Source organism: Girardinichthys multiradiatus, chromosome 22 (genome assembly GCF_021462225.1).
Source record: "Girardinichthys multiradiatus isolate DD_20200921_A chromosome 22, DD_fGirMul_XY1, whole genome shotgun sequence".
Taxonomy (NCBI): domain Eukaryota; kingdom Metazoa; phylum Chordata; class Actinopteri; order Cyprinodontiformes; family Goodeidae; genus Girardinichthys; species Girardinichthys multiradiatus.
Window position 1 is genome coordinate 21,916,177 of NC_061814.1, and position 12,036 is coordinate 21,928,212.

At 38.1% G+C, this 12,036-nt stretch overlaps 1 protein-coding gene across 3 annotated transcripts in view; it reads left to right on the top strand.

Moving 5' to 3' along the window:
• The window catches only part of LOC124859212 (cGMP-dependent protein kinase 1), a 116,405-nt gene that overhangs the window by 74,983 nt on the left and 29,386 nt on the right, over window positions 1-12,036 (top strand). For 2 of the 3 annotated variants that reach the window (XM_047351851.1, XM_047351850.1), the window contains exons 5-6: window positions 7,399-7,462; window positions 10,670-10,747. In XM_047351851.1, coding sequence (XP_047207807.1) covers window positions 7,399-7,462; window positions 10,670-10,747 — 142 coding nt within the window. Of the gene's footprint in view, window positions 1-7,070; window positions 7,142-7,398; window positions 7,463-10,669; window positions 10,748-12,036 lie in introns of those variants that run through there. The other variant, XM_047351852.1, reaches the window with a different exon arrangement.

Genomic DNA, 12,036 nt, shown 5'->3' on the forward strand with positions numbered 1-12,036 from the left:
GAGGCTGCTAATAAACCATTCAAGTGATTCAGTTGTCTGTGCAGGACACATGCGAGGACTGTCTTTGGACATCAATGACTTAAATGGATAAAAACATAATTATTTACCTTCTGGAGGGGTGCATTTAAACCATCCACATCACTTTTTAATTTCAAAACACCATCCTGAGTTTCATTCCTCTCTGGTTCAGTCATCTGGCCGTACTTTTATACCTGCTTAAAGTATGCAAAGTTGGGAGGAGGGCTGCTGCCTATCTTCAGCGGTTAACAGCCGGGAGGCGATTTACATCCTGGACAGGTCATCTGTATGTCACAAGGCAACACAGCGACACACAGGATAAATAGCCTTGCATGCACACACTCATCTCTAATTTCCACACAGCCTAGCATGCATGTTTTTGGATTGTGTGTAGCAGCTGAAGTATTTGCAGAAAAGTCTTGGCTAAATGGACAGAACATGCAAACTTTACACCATAAGGCCTTGACCGGTTTTAACCCAGGTCCTTGACACTGCAAGGCAACACTGCTAACAACTGCACACCTCCTAAGGGTCTAGATGTTGTCAGGACCTGGAGCTCACTGTTAGGAGATACCTTTTTCTATTTCTTTGATAACATTTGCATGTGATGTTTTTATGGCTGATGAAAGGACAACTGCAACCTGATGCAAAAAATATGGGTAGATTGCTCACATTTGCTGGACGCCATGAGTCTGTTTTTCTTTGTGAAAATGGTGCAGAAAGGAGCCAGTTGCATGCACAAAGAAGGAGCAAAACAGAATGAGCAAAAAGCACTGTTTTGTGATGTTCTCCCTTTGTATTTTTTGTTGTGTCACATTTGCTTCAGATGATTATTTACTTAATATCAAATGCTTTTGCAATATTTTTTTTATTTATTTCAGACAATGATTTCAGACAATGACAAACAACAGTAAATAAATAAATCAATTTCAGAAATGCTTATAACAAACAAACAAATATCCAAATACCATACAAAGAAATGTTTGGTAAACATTAAATTAAATTAAATTTCCAAATAAATTAAATTAACTTAAACACAAATAGAAACCAGTAAAATAAACATTTTCCAATATCAGATCAATACACACATTGTGTAGAAAACAGTATATAAAAATTGACATGGTCTAAAACAGTATTTCCTTTTACCACTTTGAAAACTTTTATACCCCACTCTTACAAAACTCTACAAAAAATAAATCTGTTTCTTCAACCTGAGAGTCCCATAACTGCACAAAAAACATTCCCTCAATTGATAAATGATAAAATTACAGATTTTCTGAGAAAACAGAATGTAATCTCTTCTATCACCTTTGCCTTAGATTCCATTTCTTCGAAGTTAAGTTGGCTCAGTCTCTTTCTACTGTGTATTTTTACCATGAAACAAGACGAACAATCTTTTCTTTTTCTAAGAAGTTAAAAGACCACTTTAATACTTTATGCATAAAGGAGTAGCTCTTTGAGTGATATATTTTGCCTCCAAAAAACTCAAAACACTTATAGCCTATCTCAGTTTCAACAAGAAAATAGTGTATGGCAGCTTTCACCCCCTTACAGGTCTTACATAACAATCCCAGAGATGAGTAAATATTTAATAGATCTACTCTGTGTTGGGGGGGGGTTGGGGGATCTGGGTGTCTCGGGGGAAATCAGAGATTAATGGTAGCATTTGTCAATGAGATCTTCTTGCGCTACTCGGAAGAAGATCTCAATAAAAGAGCTTATAGGTTTTAGCGAACAACAAAAGCAGACTGGTTTATATGAGCCTACACCCGCCCTTTAACTACTGTGAAAATTACACATTTGCACTTATAAGTTGTGGAGGAGGAAGACTCAGGAAACATTGATCCCACATGGTTTCAAAAACAGTAGTTAAGTGTTCTCGTGAAAAGCTATTGTCTCTTGCAGTATTTTGAAATTGCTTTAATGCATTGCGAGAGGAAAGGTAATGGGGATACTTGGTGAACAATCGCTCACAGACTTATAAATGCATTTTTTCTGTTACTGACATTTGTAGAGTTGGTGGACTAACGCTCAACCTCTTTCCCTCTTCTACTTTAAACAGGAGCCTAGTTATACGGCATATGATAACAGACTGCATATTTTGCTTATTTTAGAGGTACAGAGGCAATGTTATTTGATGCTTTAAAATAATCTATCACTATAAGAGTAATTATGTTAAGATTGTTCAAATAAAATAAACAATTGCATTAAAAGAAAAAGATCAGTGTTGTACAGCTAGTTACCCATACCAAAATTAGGCTGTTGGATCAGAACTGCTTCTTATTTGTGTCAACATACTTCATAGTTGAGTGTTTGAAACTCTGTATAATTCATGTAGAGTGGGGCCTCGTTAGTAATTCAGTGCCTCTGTTGAGGAACCGACAACATGCAGATCAACAAAGTGGCCACGGTCTGGGTCCGGAGGCCGAGACAAGATGGTTCAGATTAATGTTATAAAAACGGAAAATGACCACAGGGTGGGGGTGACTGGGAGCTGGAGAAACTCAAAGGGAGAGATGATATGGGAAGATAAGGCTTTGTTCAGCAACATGCTTTATTTTCTTTCCATCTTGATAAACATTAGCCCAGTTTTATTTGGTTCGCTTGATAACAGACAGATTGCATTCATATTAGCTGCCTGGAAGCACCGGAACAAACAATACACCCTCATGTTAATTTATTTATTCTTTGCAACTGATGGCATACACTATAAGTATACATCTTGCCATGTTCTGCAATATTTATTTCAGCGTACAGCATGTAGGACGGCAGTCTAATGAAAAGGTTTGTGCTCTAGCTTCCTGGTGTCGGTGGACTGCTTTGCTAAGCCAACTAACTTGTTTACATTTTGTGAAATTTTGTTACAACCACTAATTTAGGGCTGCACGGTGACGCAGTTGGTAGCACAATTGCCTTGCAGCAAGAAGGTCCTGGGTTCTACTCCCAGCTGGGGGTCTTTCTGCATGGAGTTTGCATGTTCTCCCCGTGCATGCGTGGGTTCTCTCTGGCTACTCTGGCTTCCTCCCACAGTCCAAAAACATGACTGTTAGGTTAATTGGTTTCTCTAAATTGCCCTTAGGCGTGAATGAGTGTGTGCATGGTTGTTTGTCCTATGTGTGTCTGTGTTGCCCTGCGATGGACTGGCGACCTGTTTAGGGTGTACCCCGCCTCCTGCCCGTAGACTGCTGGAGATAGGCACCAGCTCCCCGGCGACCTACTACGGAAGAAGCAATAGAAAATGAATGACTGATCACTAATTTAAACATATGTTGGGGGATTTTATGTTAGTTAGTTAGTTAGTTAGTTAGTATAGGAAAAAGACAGATGGTTTTAAATTTTTAAAACTTAAACTGGAAAAACCTTATGTGCATTTGAATTTAGCTCTCTTTACTATGATACCCCTAAGTAAAATCTAATAGCAACCAAAGGTCACCTAATTAGTTAACAGAGTCCACAGTCTTAAGTATAAATACTAGGTGTGTAACTGTACGTGCTTTTGTACTGAAAATATCTGTAACATCCCTGTCGGTCCAGTATCCACATGTACCAAACAAATACCAGTGCATTGTTTTGTACCTGAACACATGCAGAATGTTTATGTGCAGAACTAAGTGCACATTGTAACATTCTGTAGGGCAAGTTTAAAAAGTGACACCAAAACAAAACGGAGAGGACTCCCAGCTATCACTAAACTCTGCAGTGGAGAAAGAAAGGTGGATCGAACCAAAATCTTATGTAAACATACAAATATTTTACAGCAATAAGGTACATAGTTGACTCTGCATTTAACTGAATTACTCACCTTAAACAATCTTAGGCTGAATGTAAATATCACTGGTACTGGAGAAAATCAGCTGAAGTCCAAATCTAGCTGCCTGCAGCATTCAACCACTCTAATGCCAATATTTTAAAGCAACTACAAAGTGAAAGTCTTATTAAAAATTCCTTAATGACAACACTGGCCAGTTTCAAGTGGTTTTATTGTTGTTAAATCCATCCATTCTTCCATCTGTCTGTCCATCCATCCATCCTTGATTTTTGATTACTGTTACACCTCTAATAAATAAAACTGCTCTGAGAAGGTTTCAGATGGTTGTTAGAGAACATCAGTGAACAAACAGCATCATGAAGATCAAGAAACACAGGAAAAAGGTCAATGATTACGTTGTAGAGAATTTAAAACTAGAGTTAGAGCATAGTCCATGCTGTGAACACCGAGCACTGTAAAATATTTTCTGGAAATAGAAAACGTATGACACTACTGTAAACCAACCGAGACATGAACATCCACCTAATCTGACACCCTGGCTTGGAACGTGTTATTCAGAGAAGCAGCCACAAGGCCAATGGTAACTCTGAAGGAGCTACAGAGATTCAAGGCTCAGGTCTAAGAACTTGTTAAGGTTAATGTACTCCACATTCAATTCAATTCAAAATTACTTTATTAATACCAAAGGGAAATTAAATGTTGTTGTAGCTCATATTATACATTACTAGGTTTTAGTGGCATGAAGGGATTTGTTTTCAAATCGTTAGCCTCATTGCACCATTGCCTAACTTAGGCAATTATGTTATGATGCTAACGGAATGGAAGCTAAGTTTGGATTTCTGTTCTGCCAAAAGTCATGCCAGCAAACATGTGGAAGTCATCAGCGTCTTCCTCTTCATCTACACTCCTGGATCAGTCATCGCCACCTTCCTCGTCATCATCATCATCATCTTCACTTCTGGCTCAGACATTATCATCTTCACGGCTGAAGGTTGGCCAGTTGCTCCAGATCCTGTTCCCGAGTTTCGAGAGTGGTTCGAGGGTGAACCATCTCCAGTTCCTGTTCCCAAGTTTCGAGAGTGGTTCTAGAGTGGCGCCGGCCTCCCAGACTTCTTCTCTGATGCCGCCAGCCTCCAAGACTCCTGCTTCGAGGGTCCTCTACTCTACCCGGCCGACCTCCTGACCGAGGGTCCTCTACTCTGTTTGACCCCCACTGGACATCCAGGTTAATGCCTGATTGTCGCAAGCCGCATGGCAGACAGCGTCTTCGCCGTCGGCTTCCTGACAGACATCTCCTTTGCCATCGGCCTCCTGACAGACAGCTCCTTCGTCGCCGACCTCCAGTTCGTCAGCTCCTTCGTCGCCCGCTCCTTCGTCGCTGGCCTCCTGATCGCCTGCTCCTTCGTCGCTGGCCTCCTGATCGCCTACTCCTTCGTCGCTGGCCTCCTGATTGCCTGCTCCTTCGCCGCTGGCCTCCTGAACTCTACCCAGTTTGGACTGCTCTTGTGGCTTATGTTTTGTTTCTTGGACTCTAGATGTTCCCCTAATGGGTTATTTTAGTTTTTGAACTCTTCAGAGTGTTCATCTGCATTATGGTCCAAAACAACCCAGCATTATCACAGGAAGGAGTTACATTAGGCAGATGAGACCAGACTAAACCTTTTTGCCTCCAAACATTATGATATGTGTGGTGTGTGGTGGCAGTATCATGCTGTCCAGATGCTATTGCAAAACAGAGTTAGAAGAAAAACATCTAGACCTGGCCGTTGATTAAGTTTAGTGCCTTCCATTTCTTTTTTTAATCAGTCCTTGGTGGAGCTACAAGTATGTTTGGGGTCATTGTCATGTTGCAAATTGTCCTACATTTTTCTTATGCACCAGCTGATACATGGTAGTATTAATGATGGATTTTATAATGGCGCAGTCATCAAGGTCCAAGTTCTTTTCAACAAAGCATCCACAAATTATGACACTACCACTTCCATGCTTCACATATGGTATGAGGTTATTTTCCTGGAATGCTATATTTGGTTTATGCAGAACATGACATCTATTCTGCTGTCCAAGTAATACAATTTAATCCTCATCTGTCCAAAGAACATTACTGCAGAAAGCCCTTGTTGGTCTCTACATCTGAGGCAAACTTCAGTCTGGCTTCCATGTTTTTCTTCAAGAGCAAAGATTTCCTTCCATAAAAGGTGAACTTGTGCAGATTTTTTTCTGATTGTACAGACGTACGTTTATATCAACAGTAGCAAGAGCCTGCTGTAAGTCCTTTTATGACATTTTCAAGATTGTTTAAAAATTCTTTAAGCATCCGACGGTCTACTTTCAGGGTGTATTTAATGGGGCGGCCATGTCTGGGCATATTAGCAGATTTTAAATTCCCTTGAAACCTCTTTAAATCCCTTACCAGTCATAAACTGCTACAATCTTATTTCTGAAGGCATCAGGCAGATCTTTTATTCTCCACTTGGTTTTTTCTCATACTGCAACAGCCAGGAGCACAACAAACTAAATGTCTAAACAGGGCAAACCTCCCTCTAATGCTGAGTAATAATGTGCTCTGTGCTCTAATGTGTAATATTTGCCATTTTAAGTGGGAATACATGTGAGGCCATCCTATTTTATTTTTAAAAGAAATACATTTTTTTTCTTTTAATTAAATTTAAAACTAGGTTTTAAGATATCTTTTTGACAAAACAACGCTTATCACTTGAGTTAGATGACAATTCTTTTGTGCTTGAATGATTCATAGGTCAGTGGCTTAAGAAGCACTAAACTGATTTCTCTGTAAATAAGCCGCTGCTAAGACTGGACCAAAAATGGGTTGCCTAGCAATTTATAACCAAAGAAAAAGTCTGAAAGCTCCAAGATAAAGGTCCAATTGACTAGTACTCATAATTGATTTCAATGATTAGACTTGTGTATAAAAAAGAAAAAAAAAGATTAAACTATCGTTACACACATATGCAGGGTACTTTGATATCAAAGTTGTGGTATGTCCGTCATTGTCTAAATGACACTATTACAAAGGCCTGGTCTTTGCCAATAGTGATAAATTGCACTTTTGCTTTCAGTGTCATTTTGGACAGAGCAATCGTATTCCCTGGCTCACCTCCCATGCTGGGTTTATTTGTCGACTCTGTTTGACTGCAGATTTATGTGCTTTCACATCATCAGTTACCACAGTTACCTGGAAGTTCAAAAATGAATAACGAATTTAAGGTCTTAGAGAGCTGTTTTACATCAAACAATCTCCCCTCAGGCCAAAGTTGCTAGGGCAGCGAGTCCCAAATACACTAAGAGACATTTAGAAAATATGCTGCTGGGAATTATTTTCCATACAGAGGAGTAAGTGATTTAAAATAACATCTTTAAATTATTGATCAGAATGAGAGTCACAAGTCTTAAGGTTCTCCTTAGGTTTATATGTGATGGCATCACTCATTATAATGACAAAAGAGGGTGCTGGATTTCAGAGGATTAAACAATGCTTGGTTTAGCTGTCACTTTCTAAGTAGATTATTATTAGCGGGTTGATGCACATGACAAACACATAAGACTTTTTCACTAGGCTGTTAAAGAAAATCCTTCTTTTTCTTCTGCAGTGTCCCCACGTTTCATGACCTACAGGAAGACATCCTGAGCAAGCTTGCTGATGTCCTTGAAGAGGTATGGGGTTTCTATCTTGAAGCACACAAGTGATACTTTTATTTTAGCAGATTTTTATTCACACCCATGTGTTAATCCAGTGAATAAAACCAAACTTCTGATCATGTTACTTGTTGAAAGCAGTTGGGGATTATTTAGTAGCTTTATTGGAAAGATTTTCCACCATTTGAATGACCTAGTAACTGTTGCATTTAAGTATGTGCTAAGTATGGTGATATTGCACTAAATTAGGTTAATTTCCCAGACCTGTTCAGGAATTCAGTGTGTTGCAGCCAGGTGCCATTCCCGCTTTCTAACAATGATGTTTAGTAAAATGAGTCAAATTGTTCTGCATTTCATTCAGTGTTGTGTTTGGGCATCCATTATTTTTTAAATGTTACTATAGTAACATGCTTTTAACGCCTTGTCTTTCTGGAGTGTGATGTATGAGGAAAGCATCGTCAGTGGCTTTCAGTGGAGTTGTTCTCATGCTGCTGCTTTCCTATTAATTCACACTGATGAAGAGATTAGCTCAGACTTAAATTATGCATGAGTCATATAATCCATAAAAATAAAGTAAAAACGTTGCATCATGTGGTAAAGCAGATTAAATGCATTTTGATTCATTTTAACTTTGTCCCAACTCAAAACACTGTATATAAAAAATATTAACTATACCTTTTCTTGAAGATTATTTTGTCTTTGTTGCATATGCAAATAAGTAGTGAATGATACCTGCCGAAATAAAAACAGAAACAAGGACTCCACAACCTGACAAGAAGGGTCTTATTTGATCACAAATGTGAACAAGTATTATGTTTAATAGATTTCTTTATTGGATATTGTATATTCATGCTCCGCAGCGGACTCGTCCTCTCGTTTTGGTCCAGGCAGTCTGATTACAGGCAGTTGCTCTCTTCCTGCAGATGCTGGTTCGCTAAAGGACCGTCAGTAAATGTCTGAACGAAACATGACGTTTAATGGTGGTATTTGTTTTGTGTGTTTTGGGGGAAATGTTTGTGCCTCTGAACAGCTGATTTTATGTGTGATCAGCTGATTTAGGATGTTATTAAATACAGCGCTCTGCCTGCATGTAATTCAGAAAGAAGATTTGTTCTTTTTCTTTTCTGTCAGCCTTCAGGCATGGTTTATGATCTGTAAATGGTAAAATTACATGTTTGACGTGCTCCGGCCACTGTAGTCCTCAGTATTATTGTAGTTGCTCTTGAGTTTTATTAACTTTTCCCTGCACTGTCTCAACGAAAACCTTCTAATTTCTCCTCCTCCCATGGCCAATCAGTGAACAGCAGTCTGTTCACGTCACATGTAGTCCGTACTCAGCCCCAGTCAGACCTGCTCAAGAGCAGGGACCAAAAAAGTAGGCACCGGTACGGAAAAAACTGTAATGGAAACGCTTGTATAGTGAACCGGCTGGAGTTGAGCAGGGCCAAATGGAGCCAGTGGAAAAGGGGCATTGGGCTCAGTAAACCTTTGCAGGTGTTTTTGGGTAAATTAGCTGATTATATATATATATATATATATATATATATATATATATATATATATATGTGTGTGTGTGTGTGTGTATATATATATATATTTATTATTATTATTTTTTTTTTACATGTATGCCTTAGGAAGAGATGCACCAATTGTAATTTTGTGACCAGTCTCTAATCTAGGTTTTTATAAGGCTTTGATACAGATTTATGCAAGTTTTGATGTCTCTTTAATAACTATAATTTAGGAAGATATAAGAACAGTATTCAAACTGCTTTTTTTAGCTTTGCTGCCATGAGTGGTCATTAGTTGATTAAATTAATTGAAGAGGTAATATAATGCTGCCAAGGCAGAGTTTTACTATGTTTTAAACCATAAATAAAACAAATACAGAGTTCACATTTTAAACTGGCTTTAGTTTTTTTATGTTCATTATTAGTCTGGTTAACACAGTTAACATTACTGCAATAATGTGTTTCCCGAGTTTGAAAAACAAAAGCTGAAGCATGTCAGAATGCTGAATGTTATTTCACTTGTATGAAAGTGTTTCACCACTGAAAGGCTAATTCAGAAAGCTCATTATTGTCATAATTAGTAATGCAACTCTCAGGAGCTAGTTGCTTCACAAAATCATAAATCACAAAAAGTTATTCTGTCCACAAGCATTCTTCCAGGGTTTGGCTGACAGAGAAACAGTATTTCAATAAAAGGAGAACAGGATTTTTTGATGGATCCAGAACAACACGTCCCACTATATCACTATATACCTATGCCAACTAATATGTTTAAAGTAATGCCTCAAGCCCTAAAAAGCAAATTACTAATATGTAAAATTTATGTAACTTAAAGAATATGTTTAATTACTCACCAACATATATATCTTAAATACCTAAAATACCTTTTCATTGTAACCGACCTTTTGCAACTTCAGCACTGTTACTCATGCCTCTACTGCAACACTGTTCAAAATGTTTTACTAGCCAAACGTTGTATGGAGCTAGAACTGGACTTGACTAAAGTTAGAACTCACAAGTGAAGCATGAGGGAGTGTAAAGTAGAAAGGATCATTACATAATGCTAAAAAATGCATGCTCTGCTTGCCCCCTCTATTACTTATTTGTTTACGAATCCAAGAAATATTAGAGAAGCCTAAACTACTGGTGGAGATTTTTTTTTGCAAATGTCAGTGCTCTACTATTTGAGTCTGCTCTGCTTTATTTGGTTTTGCTTTGATGTCTTTTGATGTGTTTTCCTACAATAATCCAGAAATTATTTGATATTTATGAATCTAGGTAAAATTTTAGCAGACATATGGCAGCAGTGACGTTATTCTCCTTCACCATCTGTGTGGTTAACTGATGGACATTTCGAAACACTGTGCGTACTGAGATAGGCTCCAGCACCTGCCCCCAGAGCAGGATTGCTGAGGGTGTTGCAAATTGACTTCTAGATGGAAATCTTGTGTTTATTTGACTCTTGATATAAAACAGTGATATACCCTCTATGCCAGATTCAATACATTTCACTTCTATGTTGTGTTTACCTCACTCAGGGTTGCATAGGTTTATGAGAGAGCCATTGGTGGAAGACAGCAATGCAGCATGGCACTGTTTGGTTGAAACAAAAAAAAGAAATTACTGGTTTAATAAATGTCTTAATGACTTATTCTCCCGTCCTTGAATACTACTCTTCTATGTTCTTCACCTTTATTTTCTTCTTTTCTGACAGACACATTATGGAGAAGGAGAGTACATCATCAGACAGGGTGCCAGAGGAGACACCTTCTTTATTATCAGCAAGGGAAAGGTAAGGACAGTCACATCAGGTCATGTGCTCAAGACAATCCTCATCACAAGGCAGGGCATCATGGCACAAAACACACAGCAAAGGATGCCAATCTTTTAAGTGAAGGCGTGGCATTTTTGGTTGGAAGTTTATTATCATCAATCATCTTCAGTTGAAGGTTAGGGAAAAGTGCTGCCTTTTTCATCATCCCTTGCAGCAGTGATGGGAACATTTAGAAAGGGGGGAAGAGACACTTTGATTTCTCATTTCAGTAATCAACATTGGCTGTTATACTGGAGTCAGTTCTGTGGGAGGGCTTTGAAATTGTTTTCTTCTTCATTTTCTTACTGGCAATTATAGTCATCTTCAACATTTTTCCACCCATTTGCTTGATATATGTGTATATAACAGTAACCAGGTCATATCTGTTTTGCACCCTTCATGGGTACGACTTTGGTGATTTCATTTTTTTTCAGGAACCAGTTACTGAAAAACATTGCTAAAAGACATTTAATTTCAATTTTGAAATAATAAAGGATAATTAAAAAATTTAAGAGATTTTTCTTTTTTGTGCTTCAAAAGTCTGATGGTATTTGAAAATGGTCTGTTGTATTTAAAAAATCAGTGGAAATCAGAAACAAACAACAAATTAACAAAAATTGGATCAATTTTGTCAAATTCTGACACCAAAATCATCATCAATGTATGAGCTTTAAATTAGTATCTTATAGGATATTGCTCCAGGAAAACTTTCTTTGACACCAATTTCTAAGATGGCTTCAGACATGGCAAAACAGGGAGAGACAAATAAATCTGTAGCTATTCTTGGGAATTAGAGCTGTAAGAGGATTTCATGAAGAATTGTCTAAAAACATCTACAATTTGAGAGAAATCGCCAATGAAAATTTAGAGCTAGAGGTAATAAAAACGTTTGAGCAGATTTACTGCTGTACTTAAAGGTTATCAGGTCATATACACACGTTTTGGATCTTACAAGGTCCATCACCTCTTTCTTCTTACAACGCTCATACGAATATACCAATCAGCTGTAAGATTATAACCGCTGACGGGTGAAGTCAAGAAGATAACTTCCGCCAGGAACATTAGTTCAGTTTTTAGCTGGGAAATCTCAGACCTGGCATTTCTGTGGATGCTGGATGATATGTAGAACCCATCTAAAGTTGTTAAGCCAAATACAAATTACTCAGCAGCACATCCGACTGATAGGATAACTGTTTTAAAATCTTGCCTTGATGGTGACATAGGAAAATAAACTTAAACTATTGTCAACATTCTATTCAGTTCCTTTA